At 42.3% G+C, this 19,780-nt stretch overlaps 1 protein-coding gene across 1 annotated transcript in view; it reads right to left on the reverse strand.

Moving 5' to 3' along the window:
* The window catches only part of LOC120021447 (fibroblast growth factor 11-like), a 70,500-nt gene that overhangs the window by 17,325 nt on the left and 33,395 nt on the right, over window positions 1-19,780 (reverse strand). The window contains exon 3 of the mRNA XM_038965219.1: window positions 12,984-13,087. Within this exon, the coding sequence (XP_038821147.1) occupies window positions 12,984-13,087 (104 nt within the window). The remainder of the gene's footprint in view (window positions 1-12,983; window positions 13,088-19,780) is intronic.

The raw sequence follows: 19,780 nt of genomic DNA on the forward strand, positions 1-19,780 counted from the left end.
CTATTATTTCTAGAAGTTGTTGTATATTATCTCCAATGTATCGTCCATGTAAAAAACCTGTCTGATCAGGATGAACAATATCTGATAAAACCCTTTTAATTCTGAGTGCTATGCATTTTGCTATTATTGTTGCATCACAACATTGAAGTGTAAGGGGCCTCCAGTTTTTTAGATAGACTGGGTCTTTATATTTGCCATCTGGGTCTTGTTTTAATACTATTGAAATCAGACCTTCCTGCTGAGTACCTGACAGACTACCATTTCTATAGGAGTAGTTAAAACAATCTAACAATGGAGTTTTTAGTATATCCAAAAATGCTTGATATACCTCTACCGGTATGCCATTAAGTCCAGGGGTTTTCCCAGACTGAAAGGATTTAATAGCCTCAAAAAGATATTCCTCTGTAATTTGGCCTTCGCACTGATCTTTCTGTACATTTGTTAATTTTCTATTTTTTGTATTATTTCAAAAGAATTCCTTACCGTAATCTTCATTCAGTGGGAGAGGATGAGACGGAAAAGAGAACATCTACTTAAAATATTTAGCTTCCTCTTTTAAAATATAATTAGGAGAATCATAGATGACTCCGTCTTCAGTAATGAGTTTCTGCAAATTCTTTTTGTTAGTGTTCCTGTGTTGGAGATTCAGGAAGAATTGTGTGCAGTTTTCTCCATATTCCATCCTGTTTGCTTTATTTTACATTAGATCGTTCTTGAATAAGTTCCTCAAGTTCTTTTTGTTTTTCCACTAACTTATTTTGTATCTCTGTAGTATTGTTTTTTATTGCTATCTACCTGTACTATCATGTATTTCTTGAAAATCATTCCTAACTACTTGCACATTCAGATCGAAATTTTTGTTAATTAATATCATCACACCTTTTGAGTTCCTTTGTCGATGACAGAAAATGATTTCACCACCCCATTCCTTTTTCCATGCAACTTCATCTTAGGATGTAGTGTGAGTTTCCTGTAAACAGTATACAGTTGAAGTCGGAAGTTTACATACACCTTAGCCAAATACATTGAGGTCAGGGCTTTGTGATGGCCACTCCAATACCTTGACTTTGTTGTCCTTAAGCCATTTTGCCACAACTTTGGAAGTATGCTTGGGATCATTGTCCATTTGGAATACCCATTTGCGACCAAGCTTTAACTTCCTGACTGATGTCTTGAGATGTTGCTTCAATATATTCACATACTTTTCCTACCTCATGATGCCATCTATTTTGTGAAGTGCACCAGTCCCTCCTGCAGCAAAGCACCCCCACAACATGATGCTGCCACCCCCGTCCTTCACGGTTGGGATGGTGTTCTTCGGCTTGCAATCCTCCCCATTTTTCCTCCGAATATAATGATGGTCATTATGGCCAAACAGTTCTATTTTTGTTTCATCAGACCAGAGGGCATTTCTCCAAAAAGTACGATCTTTGTCACCATGTGCAGTTGTAAACCGTAGTCTGGCTTTTTTTATGACGGTTTTGGAGCAGTGGCTTCTTCCTTGCTGAGTGGCCTTTCAGATTATGTTGATATAGGACTCGTTTTACTGTGGATATAGATTATTTTGTACCTGTTTCCTCCAGCATCTTCACAATGTCCTTTGCTGTTGTTCTGGGATTGATTTGCACTTTTCGCACCAAAGTTCTTTCATCTCTAGGAGACAGACCGCGTCTCCTTCCTGAGCGGTATGACGGCTGTGTGGTCCCATGGTGTTTATACTTGCGTACTATTGTTTGTACAGATGAACGTGGTACCTTCAGGCGTTTGGAAATTGCTCCCAAGGATGAACCAGACTTGTGGAGGTCTACAATTTTTTTCTGAGGTCTTGGCTGATTTCTTTTGATTTTCCTATGATGTCAAGCAAAGATGCACTGAGTTTGAAATACATCCACAGGTACACCTCCAATTGACTCAAATTATGTCAATTAGCTTATCAGAAGCTTCTAAAGCCATGACATAATTTTCTGGAATTTTCCAAGCAGTTTAAAGGCACAATCAACTTAGTGTGTGTAAACTTCTGACCCACTGGAATTGTGATACAGTGAATTATAAGTGAAATAATCTGTCTGTAAACAATTGTGGAAAAATGACTTACAGTATGTCATGCACGAAAGTAGATGTCCTAACCGACTTGCCAAACTATAGTTTGGTAACAAGAAATTTGTGGAGTGGTTGAAAAACGAGTTTTAATGACTCCAACCTAAGTGTATGTAAACTTCCGACTTCAACTGTATGTTATATTCCTTTTCCTTTAGCCACGTAAAGACTGATCTTCTTTTTTAATAATCTGCTAAACTGTTACAATTATAACTGGCTATACTTATTTCACCCCTTACCATAACTAGATACTATTCTCAGTCTAAATTGACCATAACTAGTGCTTGTAAAGTTACTGCCATCAGAGGTATTATGATGGTCAAAACTAGAGCTTTCAAACGTCTGATATTTAGGATTGAAGAAATAGTTTCTAGAAATATATGTTTTATTCCCTTGTCTGTTTGCCTGTGAGCCAATGCCACAGATGTTAGAAAATTGAGACAAGATATGTGTGTAGTAAATCTGAGTGAGTTAATGTGTATGATATTGGATGTGATTTAGTGAGAGTGTGTACGTTGTCTGTATAAGAGTAAGACTGTAATGTGTGATGTCCAAATAAATAATAACCCCGCCAATTTGCATGGTTAAATGTCTATGTGTGTAACATGTAGTGCGTATAGCCTTAATATTCATGATGATAATTGTAATCCATATCATATCACAATCATAGTTGATTCATAATTACCTTTAACATAATTAAAAAACACATCCCAGCATTTCCATAGCAATTGACGTTTCACATGATTATGAAAGAGACCTTGCATTACTATAGAGACGGCTTCACTACAGTACAAATGTGTCCCGTACAATATGTTAATATTCCCCAATGTCCCTATTCTGATATCGTCCCCTTACTTGTTATAAACATATATAAACATGTAGACAAAGACATAGAAAAGATAAACAAACAAGAAACATATAAAATTATAGAACAGTTCTCGACAATAGAGAGAGAGGTGAGAGACGGAGAGAAGAGAAGAGAAAAGAGAGAAAGAGAGAGCCAGAGAAGAGAGCGAGATCAAGTGTGTATGTGTATGTATTAGTCCGGATGTGTAAGTGATGTAACTGAGTACGTGTGTGTTCATATCCACTTCATAGTGTTCAGATATTTTTACAGTTCCAATCTTTTTTTCGTAACCTTAAGTCCCGGTAGAATTTAGTACAGCCATGGTGTTATGGAGCTGTCTCGGAACATCTATAAAGAGTTTGTCCACAATGAGAAAGGCACGCTTACCCCTCTCCCTCTATTGTCACTGTACAGTTTACAGTCTCTTGCGACGTTCATTTATCTCCCGTGGAAATTGGTCATTGAGCCCGAATTTGGTCCCTTTAAGCTCCCTTCGCCTGCTTTTGATCAGCTCCTTTTGTTGGTATTGTTCAAATTTTGCGATGATCGGTTGGGGACACTTGGTCTTGTCGCTCCGAGCTCCAAGTCTGTGTACACGGTGGAAAGCCACCTTGTTTACAGTCTCTAGAGGAAGTTTCAAGGCGGATTGCATGAATTCTCTGATCGCGCCCTCTGGATTATTGGATGCGTCCTCAGGAATCCCAGAAATATTAGATTTTCACGCATGCTACAACTTTGTATGTCTAGTAGCGACTCCTTCATCACCCTGTTTTCCCTGAGTAGACAATCCATTTTAGAATCGTGGATTTTTACCTTGGCTGTGAGTGCCTTGTTCTCTCCTTGGAGCGTGAGAATTTCACTCTGGCTAAACTCCAAACTCCCACTCAGCCCTGCTACCTCCTCACACAACTTTTCCAGTGTTGCATGAATTCCAGCCAGAGCACTAGCCTCTAATTCAACGGTAAGTAAATCGTCCGTGTCTGTAGATGAATCTGTTTTTTTTTTAATTGTCGGGTTTTGTGAGGTAGTCGGAACTTTCCATGATGGAGTATGTTGTTCCTCCATAGCGTGAAGCTGTTGGTACTCGTCGATTTCCCTCAGGATCTCCTTAGTATCCAGGTTTGCTCTTTACTGCAACCAGATGTTTTTCAAAAGTTTTTAACAATGCGTCTTTCCAACGACAACGACCGGTGTCTGTAGTACAGCCACCTAGCACTGTTGTTTGGTTAGCGGTGTTTCCTAGCTGTTAAAAGCTAAACGAGTTGCGGAATCCACGCGAAAACAAGTTTGGTATTCTTATTTCATTTAATCAATAGCGGTTTTGTTTTAATCAAAAATGACAAACCGGGTGTTTTCCAGCATACACTGTTCAGCTGCTCACTCTGATAACGTGTGATTAAGAACACTTACTCTTTCCATGACATAGACAGACCAGGTGAAAGCTATGATCCCTTATTGATGTCACGTGTTAAATCCACTTCAATCAGTGTAGATGAAGGGGAGGAGACAGGTTAATTATGGCTGCAGCCCGGTGTCGGTACACTTATGACAACAGCCAGCTCAAGTGCAGGGCGCGAAATTCAATTATTATTATTTTTTAATATTTAACTTTCACACATTAACAAGTCCAATACAGCAAATGAAAGGTACACATCTTGTGAATCCAGCCAACATGTCCGATTTTTAAAATGTTTTACAGCGAAAACAGCACGTATATTTATGTTAGCTCACCACCAAATACAAAAAAGGACAGACATTTTTCACAGCACAGGTAGCATCCACAAAGCCAACCTAACTAACCAAGAACCAACCAAACTAACCAAGAAACAACTTCATCAGATGACAGTCTTATAACATGTTATACAATAAATCTATGTTTTGTTCGAAAAATGTGCATATTTCAGGTATAAATCATAGTTTACATTGCAGCTACAATCAGAAATTGCACCGAAAGCAGCCATAATAATTACAGACACCAACGTCAAATACCTAATTACTCATCATAAAACATTTCTGAAAAATACATAGTGTACAGCAAATGAAAGACAGGCATCTTGTGATTCCAGCCAATATTTCCGATTTATTAAGTGTTTTACAGCGAAAACACAATATAGCGTTATATTAGCTTACCACAATAGCCAGAAACACAAGCCATTTCCCAGTAGCAAAGGTTAGCGATCGTAACAAACCAGTAAAAGATATATAATTTTTGACTAACCTTGATATTCTTCATCAGATGACAGTCCTATAACATCAGGTTATACATACACTTATGTTTTGTTCGAAAATGTGCATATTTAGAGCTGAAATCAGTGGTTATACATTGTGCTATCGTAGCTTCTTTTTCCCACAACGTCCGGATATTTTTCTGACACTTTTTCTGACACACATATTCTGACCAAATAGCTATTCATAAACATAACTAAAAAATACATGTTGTATAGGAAATGATAGATCCATTAGTTCTTAATGAAATCGCCGTGTTAGAATTCTAAAAATAACTTCATTACGACATCCAGCTTCGGTATAGCTAGAGTACCCAAAAGCTGGGCGCCGACGACTAGTTCACATGTACGACAGATATATGAAATAGCATCATAAAATGTTTCCTACTTTTGCTGATCTTTCATCAGAATGTTGGACAAGGGGTCCTTTGTCAAGAACAATCGTTGTTTGGATTTAGAACGGCCTCTTTCCCTCTCGATTTAGCAAGCGCACTAGCCAAGTGGCACGAATCTCTCCATGTCAACAAACGGAAGAGAACGGAACACGGCAAAACTCCCGAAAAAATTTCAATAATCTGATTAAACTATATTGAAAAAACATACTTTACGATGATATGGTCACATGTATCAAATAAAATCAAAGCCGGAGATATTAGTCGTCCATAACGGCAGCTTATCAGAAGGCAAATCCAGGTGCCTCCTCGCTCTCTCCAGAAAACAGGAAATGGGGGACACGTCATACAAAGAGCTTGTATTCCACTTCAGACCAAGATAAACACTCAATTTCTTCTCTCACCGCCTCTTGACATCCAGGGGAAGGTGTATGAAGTGCATGTATACTAATACGCATCATGCCCATTTATAGGCAGGAAGTAGAACAGAGCCTCGATTTCAGACTTTCCACTTCCTGGTCAGGAAGTTTGTGCCAAATGAGTTCTGTTTTACTCACAGATATAATTCAAACGGTTTTAAAAACTAGAGAGTGTTTTCTATCCAATAGTAATAATAATATGCATATTGTACGAGCAAGAATTGAGTACGAGGTCGTTTGAAATGGGCACCTTTTATCTGGCTACTCAATACTGCCCATGCAGCCCAAACAGGTTAAAGAAGGATTTTTAAGCCTTGAGACAATTGAGGCATGGAATGTTGTATGTGTGCCATTCAGAGTGTGAATCGTCAAAACAAAATATTTAAATGCCTTTGAACGGGGTATGGTAGTAGGTGCCAGGAGCACCGGTTTGTGTCAAGAACTGCAACGCTGTAGGGTTTTTCACAGTCAATAGTTTCCCATGTGTATCAAGAATGGTCCACCACCCAAAGGACATCCAGCCAACTTGACAACTGTGGGAAGCATTGGAGTCAACATGGGCCAGCATCCCTGCGGAACGCTTTCGACACCTTATAGAGTCCATGCCCTGATGAATTGAGGCTGTTCTGAGGGCAAAAGGGGGTGCAACTCAATATTAGGAAGGTGTTCTTAATGTTTTGTACACACATGAAAAAAAACTAAATTTTACTATACAATACTACAGTACTTACTATAGAATTCTAAAGTAAACTGTAGTATACTGTAGAATACTATACTACACACTGTAGTATCCCTCAATCATGTGTAGTACTTACTATAGAATGTTGTAGTATACTGTAGAATACTATAGTTAATACTACAGTATTATCTGCAAAAAAACACTGTAGTAAAGACTACGGTAATATCCGCAAAAACACTATAGTCCGTAAAAACACAACCCTTTTTTTTACTTTAGTAACTACTACAGTATTTAATTTGCATATACCCTGCCCATTCCCCTCCCCAATATCCCAATTGGTCCCACCCAAATGTGAGAAACTTACATGTCAAGTATAGACCATATATTGTGTTCCCTACAGGTTATAGAAAAGAGCAAGTCTGAACTATCCATTTAGACCCCAGTCCTTCCTTCCTTCCTTCCTTCCTTCCTTCCTTCCTTCCTTCCTTCCTTCCTTCCTTCCTTCCTTCCTTCCTTCCTTCCTTCCTTCCTTCCTTCCTTCCTTCCTTCCTTCCTTCCTTCCTTCCTACCTACCTACCTACCTACCTACCTACCTACCTACCTACCTACCTACCTACCTACAGGAGAAAGCCTCCTCTTCTATGTCAAAGATAATTAAACAAAAACATTACAGTAAATACTACAGTCCGAAAAAACATTACATTAATTACTATAGCATATACTACAGTTTTCTTTTACTGAAGTATTTATACTATAGTTAACTGTAAATACTTCAGTATACTACAGTACACTACAGTAAATACTACAGTATTTAGTCTGCAAAAACAGTACAGTGAATACAACAGTAAAGTCCGCAAAAACACTGCAGTGAATACTATAGTATTTGTACCATAGTGTACTATAGTATCATAGGCATTATAATTGAAGATGTGCACAAGCAATTTACTGTATACTATGCACACATCAACACACCCATTAAAAAGGCAATCATCGCGGTTAATTTCAGAGGCCTGATTGGCATGCATGGAAACTGCATCTGTAAAATCTAGAATCTCTCAATTGTGTCACCTCCCACCCACCATCTCTCTGTCTCTCTGTCTCTCTGTCTGTCTGTCTGTCTGTCTGTCTGTCTGTCTGTCTGTCTGTCTGTCTGTCTGTCTGTCTGTCTGTCTGTCTGTCTGTCTGTCTGTCTGTCTGTCTGTCTGTCTGTCTGTCTGTCTGTCTGTCTGTCTGTCTGTCTGTCTGTCTGTCTGTCTGTCTGTCTGTCTGTCTGTCTGTCTGTCTGTCTGTCTGTCTGTCTGTCTGTCTGTCTGTCTGTCTGTCTGTCTGTCTGTCTGTCTGTCTGACTGTCTGTCTGACTGTGTCTCGCTCACGCACGCACACACACACGCATGCACGCACGCACGCACGCACACACACACACACACACGCCCCATTTACTCACACATCTCCCCCCTCTCATGGCCCAGGAGGGTTTTCCAGAGCACACAGACAATAAAATGGGTCAGGACAGAGCTGAGTACTATTTTTTACAAAAAAATAAGCCATTTTCCTGGAGTCTCCTACAGGTATAGGGAAGCTGAGGCTGAGGCTCATAGCTGAGACAACAGAGCCGTGTCATGGAGTTCCTTGTCATTAGCTCCTTACTGTTCTCCTGGGCTCTATGTGCACTTCACTAGCCTGACAAGGCTGTCTGATTACGCTTTTACTGCAATGAACAGCTGACTTGAATAGAAGAGGACAACAAATCAAAGTCAGAGAGAGGGTGGAGGGAGAGAAAGAGAAGGAGAGGGAAAGAGAGAGGATGGAGAGAGAGAGAGAGAGAGGATTAGGGAGAGAGAGGGTGAGAGAGAGAGAGAGAGGTAAAGGGAGAGGGACAGGGAGAACGGGAGGGACAACCATAGAGAGAGGGACAGCAGGAGAGAGAAGGTGAGAGAAAGAGATCGAGAGAGAGGAAGAGCCCTGCAGAGGTTTTCCCCAATAGTGTCCTCTGTGTCTCTTGCTGTCACTCACCTCAGCCTCTGTGACAGTGATGAGCTTGTTTGTCACCGGTCAGAACATTTGTCTGCACTGTCATGCACTCTCCTGAGGTGCCATCCCCCCTCTATCTCCAGCTGTTACAACACACACACGGACTGACGGACGGACAGACGGAGACATACGGACGGAGAAATACGGACGGAGACATACGGACAGAGACATACGGACGGAGACATACGGACAGACAGACAGACATGCTTGCATGCATGTGCAGGCACCTGTGCACACACACACACACACACAATCACTCAACAGAATACATTACATATTCATCCTCACTCACACACACCAGCTTACCAGTGTGTGACTGTAACACACCCCACACATATAAGGTTACACATCATCAGCATAACATCACACACTCATGAAAACGTTGCATGAAAACACTATTCATATAAAAGAGACCCAGTCAACTCAAGGTTAAATAGACATCTGTGTGTGTGTGTGTGTGTGTGTGTGTGTGTGTGTGTGTGTGTGTGTGTGTGTGTGTGTGTGTGTGTGTGTGTGTGTGTGTGTGTGTGTGTGTGTGTGTGTGTGTGTGTGTGTGGATTTTAAGGGAAGACACTGACTGGATGTTTGCAGGGAAGTACAGCAACAAGATCTCGTTCGAAATCTTCTCTGTTCACACAGAGACGAGACAAAAGCCTTCTCATTGCCGCATGCTAATCGCCAGCTCAGAGATATTCTCTCTCTCTCTCTCTCTCTCTCTCTCTCTCTCTCTCTCTCTCTCTCTCTCTCTCTCTCTCTCTCTCTCTCTCTCTCTCTCTCTCTCTCTCTCTCTCTCTCTCTCTCTCTCTCTCTCTCTCTCTCTCTCTCTCTCTCTCTCTCTCTCTCTCTCTCTCTCTCTCTCTCTCTCTCTCTCTCTCTCTCTCTCTCTCTCTCTCTCTCTCTCTCTCTCTCTCTCTCTCTCTCTCTCTCTCTCACTTCCTCTCACTTCCTGTCTCACACACTGTGGTGTAGCTGTTACACCCTTACACATCCAATGCTTCAACAACTAACAAATGATTGTTTTCCGTGACCCTCCACACTTTCATGTTTCTGCCCTATATGCACTGTATGCTGACAGATTTTATGTATGACGTATGGCAGGGTAAAAATAAAATACACAAATGTTCCACCTACTCTGTGTGCTAATACTATTACTCTATGTCCATTAAAGGGAAAGATACCTGCCGCCCCTTAAAGTAGCACCAAGCACAGTGTAGGTACTGTTATTGACTACTTTCTTGTTATTATTCAGATGTTTTATGTTGTCTAGACACTCAAGGCACAGGATCCTTCCATCCTTAAAAACACACAGAGCTTACAGTATAACCTATTACCCAGGTACTCAGCTTGGTAGAGAGACAACACTGAACATTACATCTCCTGTGTATACACCACCGGATGTTGGGGAGGACGGGCTCCTGGTAATGTTTGGAGCGGAATAAGTGGAATGGTATCAAGTACATCAAACACATGGTTTCCATGTGGTTGATGCCATTCCATTTGCTCCGTTCCAACCATTATTATGAACCTGTCACGTTCCTGACCTTGTTTTCCTTTTGTATAGTTGTGTTTAGTGGGTCAGGACGTGAGCTGGGTGGGCAGTGTGTGTTTGTTCTATGTTAAGTGTCAGGTTTAATTGACCTTGTATGGCTCTCAATCAGAGGCAGGTGTTTTACGTTTTCCTCTGATTGAGAACCATATATAGGGAGGTTGTTTCACATTGTTTGTGGTGGGTGTTTGTCTCCTGTGTCCGTATATGTTACCACACGGGACTGTATCGTTTGTTTGTAGTCGTGTACCTGTCCGTGCGTTCTTCGTTATATGTAAGTTCACATGTTTTAGGTCAGTCTACGTTCGTTTGTTGTTTTGTAATTTTCCAAGTGTTTTTCGTGTTCGTCTTTGACTTCAGTTAATAAATCATTATGTCATCATACCTCGCTGCACATTGGTCTTCCGATCCCTCTCTCCTCGTCCGAGGAGGAGGAAGAGCTAGAGAAGCGGTACAGAACCACCCACCTCTCAAGGATCAAGCAGCGGGGAAAAGGGCAGCGACAGCAACCGCAGAAATCCCAGGATTCATGGACATGGGAGGAGATCTTGAACGGAGAAGGACCCTGGGCACAGGCTGGGGAGTATCGCCGCCCCAAAGCTGAGCTGGAGGAAGCGAAAGCTGAGCGGCGGCGATATGAGGAGGCAGCAAGGCAGCGCGACAGCTGGGAGGGTGCAGTGCGTCCTATGCCTACGCTTCGCTCGTACCGGGCAAATGTGGGAGTGGAGCCTAAGAGAGAGGTGCGCGTAGTAGGCACTAGATCTCCAGTGCTCATCCACAGCCCGGTTCAACCTGTGCCTGCACTCTGGAGGGTATGGGCTGGAATAGTACTCCAGCCTGGGGGAGTGGTGCAAAGGCTGCGCACCAGAGCTCCAGTGCTCCCCCACAGCCCGGTCCTTCAGGTGCCTCCTCTTAACATCAAGCCTCCTGTAGGTCTCTCCAGCCTGGTGGGTCCTGTGGCAGCCCCACGCACCAGGCTGTCTCTCCGTCTCCTCCCTACAGGTGTGCCAGTCTGTCATGAGCCGCCTGCACTGCCAGTCTGCCCAGAACTGTCTGTCTGTCCCGAGCTGTCAGAGCTGCCCGTTTGTCCAGAGCCGTCGGCCAGCCAGGACCAGCCAGAGCCGGCCAGCCAGGACCAGCCAGAGCCGGCCAGCCAGGACCCGCCAGAGCCGGCCAGCCAGGACCAGCCAGAGCCGTCCAGCCAGGACCCGCCAGAGCCGTCCAGCCAGGACCCGCCAGAGCCGTCCAGCCAGGACCCGCCAGAGCCGTCCAGCCAGGACCCGCCAGAGCCGTCCAGCCAGGACCCGCCAGAGTCGTCCAGCCAGGACCCGCCAGAGTCGTCCAGCCAGGACCCGCCAGAGTCGTCCAGCCAGGACCCGCCAGAGTCGTCCAGCCAGGACCCGCCAGAGTCGTCCAGCCAGGACCCGCCAGAGTCGTCCAGCCAGGAGCTGCCGTCCCTCAGCCCAGAGCTGCCGTCCCTCAGCCCGGAGCTGCCGTCCCTCAGCCCGGAGCTGCCGTCCCTCAGCCCGGAGCTGCCGTCCCTCAGTCCGGTGCTGCCCCTTATCCCGATGCTGCCCCTTAATTTAGGTGGGTTTAGTTGGAGGGTGGTCATTGGGAGGGGGATACGGAAGCGGGGAGTGACTATGGTGGTGTGGGGACAGCGTCCGGAGCCGGAGCCGCCACCGTGGACAGATGCCCACCCAAACCCTCCCCTTGAGGTTGAGTTTTGCGGCCGGAGTCCGCATCTTGGGGGGGGGGGGGTAATGTCACGTTCCTGACCTTGTTTTCCTTTTGTATAGTTGTGTTTAGTGGGTCAGGACGTGAGCTGGGTGGGCAGTCTGTGTTTGTTCTATGTTAAGTGTCAGGTTTAATTGACCTTGTATGGCTCTCAATCAGAGGCAGGTGTTTTACGTTTTCCTCTGATTGAGAACCATATATAGGGAGGTTGTTTCACATTGTTTGTTGTGGGTGGTTGTCTCCTGTGTCCGTATATGTTTACCACACGGGACTGTATCGTTTGTTTGTAGTCGTGTACCTGTTCGTGCGTTCTTTGTTATATGTAAGTTCACATGTTTTAGGTCAGTCTACGTTCGTTTGTTGTTTTGTAATTTTCCAAGTGTTTTTCGTGTTCGTCTTTGACTTCAGTTAATAAATCATTATGTCATCATACCTCGCTGCACATTGGTCTTCCGATCCCTCTCTCCTCTCCTCGTCCGAGGAGGAGGAAGAGCTAGAGAAGCGTTACAGAACCGTCCTCCCCTCAGCAGCCTCCACTGTTATACACACTGTCCTCAACCCCATAAAATTGCACATCGCAGATTCAACACAAATGTATGCCTGCAGGCTACAGGGACATGAAGCACAAAAAACAACAGTATATCTAAGTGTCTTAACTGCACCATGGAATCCAAGCCCATGGCACAGGATATGCAACTCCAGATTGAAGTCAATTTCAGCCCCATGGACAGCAACATAATTCTCCTGGAACAGAGTTCTGCACCACGGACAGCAACAACACAGACAATAATTGAGGAGATTTAGCAACAGCGGTCGACTCCTGATATGGCTGTTCCAGCCGTTACATTGTCATTATAACTGTCATTTAGAGAGTCAACCCAAAGCTTCACGGAGTGTCTCTATTACTGGAGTGTCTCTATTACCACACAGTCATTTCCTGAACATAACTATAGGAGACGGATTGTCCAGTATTGCTTTTGGTTTATGTATTGTTGAGCATGTGGACTCACAGAGGTGTAAAGGTACCCGTCGCTGTTCATGCCCAGGTAGAGCCCTGTCTTCGCCCCCTGGATCGCCACGATCCTCAGACCCACAGGAATCAAGTTGAACTGTGCTGCAGAGGGACAGAAAGAGGGAGGGAGGAGATATAAACGTTAGAACATGAGACTGACATTAGACCGATCCAGAGAAAATCAAACAGAGCTTCCCATGCTGTCTTCTATAGGAAGTAATATGTGTCACCTCTGGATAACCCGCTCTTGCTGCGGGTGATTCCCTGATCCACCTCTACACAGATGACACCATTCTGTATACATCTGGCCCTTCTTTGGACACTGTGTTAGCAAACCTCCAAACGAGCTTCAATGCCATACAACAATGGCCTCCAACTGCACTTAAACGCTAGTAAAACTAAATGTATTCTCTTCAACCGATCGCAGCACGCAACCGCCCGCCCGACTAGCATCACTACTCTGGACGGTTCTGACTTAGAATATGTGGACACTACAAATACCTAGGTGTCTCGCTAGACTGTAAAATCTCCTTCCAGACTCATATTAAACATCTCCAATCCAAAATTAAATCTAGAATCGGCTTCCTACAAAACCTCCTTTACTCACGCCGCCAAATATACCCTCGTAAAACTGACTATCCTACCGATCCTCGACTTTGGCGATGTCATTTACAAAATAGCCTCCAACACTCTACTCAGCAAACTGGATGCAGTCTACCACAGTGAACTGGATGCAAACTGCATCCAGTTTGCTGAGTAGAGTGTTGGAGGCTATTTTGTAAATGACATCGCCAAAGTCGAGGATCGGTAGGATAGTCCGTTTTGTCACCAAAGCCCCATATACCACCCACCACTGCGACCTGTATGCTCTCGTCGGCTGGCCCTCGCTACATATTCGTCGCCAGACCCACTGGCTCCAGGTCATCTATAAGTCTTTGCTAGGTAAAGCTCCGCCTTATCTCAGCTCACTGGTCACGATAACAGCACCCACCCGTAGCACGCGCTCCAGCAGGTATATCTCACTGGTCATCCCCAAAGCCAATTCCTATTTGGCCACCTTTCCTTCCAGTTCTCTGCTGCCAATGACTGGAATGAATTGCAAAAATCCCTGAAGTAGGAGACTTACATATCCCTCACTAACTTTAAACATCAGCTATCTGAGCAGCTAACCGATCGCTGCAGCTGTACACAGCCCATCTGTAAATAGCCGATCCAACCAACTACCTACCTCATCCCCATATTTTTTTTTATTTACTTTTTTGCACACCAGTATTTCTAGTTCCACATCATCATCTGCACATCTATCACTCCAGTGATAATTTGCTAAATTGTAATTACTTCACTACTATGGCCTTACCTCCTCATGCCGTTTGCACACACTGTATTTTTTCTATTGTATTATTGACTGTATGTTTGTTTATTCCATGTGTAACTCTGTGTTATTGTTTGTGTCGCACTACTTTGCTTTATCTTGGCCAGGTCGCAGTTGTAAAGAGAACTTGTTCTCAACTTGCCTACCTGGTTAAATAAAGGTTAAATAAATAAAAAAATAACCCTCCCAGGCACAAAGGTCGCGACCTCGCTGAACCTTAACCAGAGTGACATGAGCTATGTGGCTGATGTTGAGTGTTATAGGAGTGAGGTGCTGTCATCATGTCACCTCAGCTTTACCATACTCCAACTTTACTCAGGGTGCAACACCTCACTAAAGACAGCTATGAGGAAAGACAAGGGAAACACAAAGGAAGAGAATGAAAGCATGTGGGAGAGATGGCGAGAGAAAACAAGAGAGAATCTCTCCAAGATGAAAGAGAGCGTGAACAACAGAGAGGATTGAATGACAAACAGATGGCAGAAATAGACGGCAGGAAGGAGCAGAGACGGGAGGAAGGAAGGGAGGAAGGAAGAGAAAGGACAAGCCTATCTTCTATCTAGCCTGTCTCTTCTCACTCGCTCTGAGGTGTGCTGGGTTTCAGGAGTGTTACTGAGTTCTTCTACAAAGAGACCAATGCAACCATCAGAATAGGAGAACAGAGAGGAGAGATTAGAAGACAGATAGGGTGGAAAAGAGAAGGTAGAGATGAGAGAGAAAAAGGAACAATTATTGCTTCCATATACTTTGAAATGTGCCCCCTAAATATCATTATCAAATTCACACCTATTCTGAAACCTATACCCATTGCAATAAGGAGCACAATGTCTTTGTCAACATGTGATGGTTGTCTGTTTATTTGTAGATCTTACTGTGTGTGAGGGGGCATCTGGCTTCCCAATCTCTAAATATACTTGAATAAGAATTTTGTGAAATAAATACTTAATATTGAAAGTCATTAAATAATTATATTCCATATTAGAAGTCAATAAACAATACAATCAAGTAATGAAAACTTGCAAAGTGAGCGGTCCTTGAGGATGTCTCAAGTGGTTATTTATTTACCTATTGCATAACCACTATATTCTGTAGAATGGTGTCATAGTATATCAACAAAGTAGCCATATCTATACGTCTCTGTTGTTGGGATCTCTACCTCACCATGCTACTGTCCACTCTCTTTCATACTCATCACTCTGTAGTGTCGTAGTCGCCACGGGCCAAAACCCTATAACAGCCTCCAGCCCAATCAAAGACTAGTCTATCTCCTCCACACGCTCCACTCCACTCGGCTCCTCACACAGACAGCTGGGCTGGAGGAGAGCTGAGGACAGGCCCAGTCATCTCGAACACACACACATCCCTCTCTGTGCCCTTCCCTTCCCCCTCTTTCTGATCCATTCTCTCCCCTCCATCTCTCCTTCTCTATTTCTTTATTACTCTATTGCTCCATTTCACTCTCTTTCTTTCTCTACTTCCCTTTGTCTTCTTTGCACATGACCTCACCGTATGTAGGATTTCATGGTTGAGTGATGTTTTTGCACCTTGTCATGTTAAGCTTGTCACTAACTGTTTCAGTGATTCAAATTGAGAGAGTGTAACACTGAATGTCTCAGTGTTTCAAATTGAGAGAGTAATACTGAATGTTTCAGTGTTTCAAATTGAGAGAGTAATACTGAATGTCTCAGTGTTTCAATTTGAGAGAATAATACTGAATGTCTCAGTGTTTCAATTTGAGAGAGTAATACTGAATGTCTCAGTGTTTCAAATTGAAGGTGTAATACTGAATGTTTCAGTGTTTCAAATTGAGAGAGTAATACTGAATGTCTCAGTGTTTCAAATTGAAGGTGTAATACTGAATGTTTCAGTGTTTCAAATTGAAGGTGTAATACTGAATGTTTCAGTGTTTCAAATTGAGAGAGTAATACTGAATGTCTCAGTGTTTCAAATTGAGAGAGTAATACTGAATGTCTCAGTGTTTCAATTTGAGAGAGTAATACTGAATGTCTCAGTGTTTCAAATTGAAAGTGTAGTATTGAATGTTTCAGTGTTTCAAATTGAAAGTGTAGTATTGAATGTTTCAGTGTTTCAAATTCAGAGAGTAATACTGAATGTTTCAGTGTTTCAAATTGAAAGTGTAGTATTGAATGTTTCAGTGTTTCAAATTGAGAGAGTAATACTGAATGTCTCAGTGTTTCAAATTGTGTGCTAACCCACTGTGCAAAAACTGATTGATGTTTCCACGTCATTTCAAAAACAATCTATGTGATAACGTTGAATTTTGCAAAGTCATCAACGGAAGAGAATTTTGTGTTTTTTTCACCCAACTTTGAACCTAAATCCAATGACATGGTGAATGTTCTTTGTTGATTTCACGTTGAATTGATGTTAGTTGACAACTCCATCAAAATTACATCAAATGACGTCTGTGCTCAGTGGGAAGTGTCTTTTTATTGTTCTTTTACCATACCCCATGTACCGTCAAATAAAATAAAATACAATTGTATTGGTTGCATACACATATTTAACAGATGTTATTGCGGATGTAGTAATATGCAGTAATATCTAACAATACACAACAATAAACACGACTCTAAAAGTAAAATAATGGAATAAAAAAATATAGAAATATTAGGATGATATTAGGACGAGCAATGTCAGAGTCCGGAGTATAATATATATATAAATATTCTGGTCAAAAGTTTTAGAACACCTACTCATTCAAGGGTTTTTCTTAATTTTTTATTTTTACTATTTTCTACAGAATAATAGTGAAGAAATCAAAACTATGAAACAACACATATGGAATCATGTAGTAACCAAAAAAGTGTTAAACAAATCTAAATATATTTTATATTTTAGATTCTTCAAAGTAGCCACCCTTTGCCTTGACAGATTTGCACACTCTTGACATTCTCTCAACCAGATTCATGAGGTAGTCACCTGGAATGCTTTTCAATTAGCAGGTGTGCCTTGTTAAAAGTTAATTTGTGGAATTTCTTTCCTTCTTAGCACGTTTGAGCCAATCAGTTGTGTTGTGAAAAGGGATGGGTGGTATACAGAAGATAGCCCTATTTGGTAAAAGACCAAGTCCGTATTATGGCAAGAACAGCTAAAATAAGTAAAGAGAAATGACAGTCCATCAATACTTTCAGATATGGTCAGTTAATCCAGAAAATGTCAAGAACTTTTAAAGTTTCTTCAAGTGCAGTCGCAAAAACCATCAAGCGCTATGATACTGGCTCTCATGAGGACCGCCGCGGGAAAGGAAGACCCACAGTTACCTCTGCTGCAGAGGATAAGTTCATTAGAGTTACAAGCCTCAGAAATTGCAGCCCAAATAAATGCTTCACAGAGTTCAAGTAACAGACACATCTCAACATCAACTGTTAAGAGGAGACTGCGTGAATCAGGCCTTCATGGTCGAATTGCTGCAAAGAAACCACTACTAAAGATAACCAATAATAAGAAGAGACTTGCTTGTGCCAAGAAACACGAGCAATGGACATTAGACTTAGTGGGACTATCATTTGTTCTTCAACAGGATAATGACCCATCACACCTCCAGGCTATGTAAGGGCTATTTGATCAAAAAGGAGAGTGATGGAGTGCTGCATCAGATGATCTGGCCTCCACAATCACTCGACCTCAACCCAATTGAGATGGTTTGGGATGACTTGAACCGCAGAGTGAAGGAAAAGCAGCCAAGTGCTCAACATATGTGGGAACTCTTTCAAGACTGTTGGAATAGCATTCCAGGTGAAGCTGGTTGAGAGAATGCCAAGAGTGTGCAAAGCTGTCATCAAGACAAAGCGTGGCTACTTTGAAGAATCTAAAATCTACAAAATATTTGGATTTGTTTAGCTCTTTTTTGGTTACTACACGATTCCATATGTGTTATTTCATAGTTTTGATGTATTCACTATTATTCTACAATGTATAAAATAGTAAAAATATAGAAAAACCCTTGAATGATTAGGTGTGTCCAAACTTTTTATGTATAAGTATATATATATATATATATATATATATATATATATATATACAGTATATACACAGTTGAAGTCGGAAGTTTAAATACACTTTAGCCAAATACATTTAAACTCAGTTTTTCACAATTCCTGACATTTAATCCTGGTAAAAATCCCCTGTCTTAGGTCAGTTAGATTCACCACTTTATTTTAAGAATGTGAATGTCAGAATAATAGTAGAGAGAATTATTTATTTCAGCTTTTATATCTTTCATCACATTCCCAGTGGGTCAGAAGTTTACATACACTCAATTAGTATTTGGTAGCATTGCCTTTAAATGGTTTAACTTGGGTCAAACATTTCGGGTAGCCTTCCACAAGCTTCCCACAATAAGTTGGGTGAATTTTGGCCCATTCCTCCTGACAGAGCTGGTTTAACTGAGTCAGGTTTGTAGGCCTCCTTGCTCGCACACGCTTTTTTAGTTCTGCCCACAAATCTTCTATAGGATTGAGATCAGGGCTTTGTGATGGCGACTCCAATACATTGACTTTGTTGTCCTTAAGCCATTTTGCGACAACTTTCGAAGCATGCTTGGGATCATTGTCCATTTGGAAGACCCATTTGTGACCAAGCTGTAACTTCCTGACTGATGTCTTGAGATGTTGCTTCAATATATCCACATAATTTTCCATCCTCATGATGCCATCTATTTTGTGAAGTGCACCAGTCCCTCCTGCAGCAAAGCACCCCCACAACATGCTGCTGCCACCCCCGTGCTTCACGGTTGGGATGGTGTTCTTCGGCTTGCAAAGCCTCCCCCTTTTTCCTCCAAACATAATGATGGTCATTACGGCCAAACTGTTCTATTTTTGTTTCATCAGAGGGCATTTCTCGAAAAAGTACGATCTTTGTCCCCATGTGCAGTTGCAAACCGTAGTCTGGCTTTTTTATGGCGGTTTTGGAGCAGTGGCTTCTTCCTTGCTGAGCGGCCTTTCAGGTTATGTCGATATAAGATTTGTTTTACTGTGGATATAGATACTTTTGTGCCTGTTTCCTCCAGCATCTTCACAAGGTCCTTTGCTGTTGTTCTGGGATTGATTTGCACTTTTCGCACCAAAGTACGTTCAATTCTAGGAGACAGAACACGTCTCCTTCCTGAGCGGTATGACGGCTACGTGGTCCCATTGTAACGGCTTTCCTCCTCCTCTTCATCAGAAGAGGAGGAGCAGGGATCGAACCAAAATGCAGCGGAGTTTGTAGACATTATTTATTAAAGAAAAACACGAACTCGACTAATACACTAACAAAACAAATAAACGGTGTAGACAGATCTGAACGACGGACTCACATAACACACGAGAACGCACGAACAGGGAAAAAAGCCTACACATAAAATGACACTAAACAAACAAACCGAAACCAGTCCCGTGTGGCGCAACGACATACACAAA

Source organism: Salvelinus namaycush, chromosome 26 (assembly GCF_016432855.1).
Source record: "Salvelinus namaycush isolate Seneca chromosome 26, SaNama_1.0, whole genome shotgun sequence".
Lineage (NCBI taxonomy): Eukaryota > Metazoa > Chordata > Actinopteri > Salmoniformes > Salmonidae > Salvelinus > Salvelinus namaycush.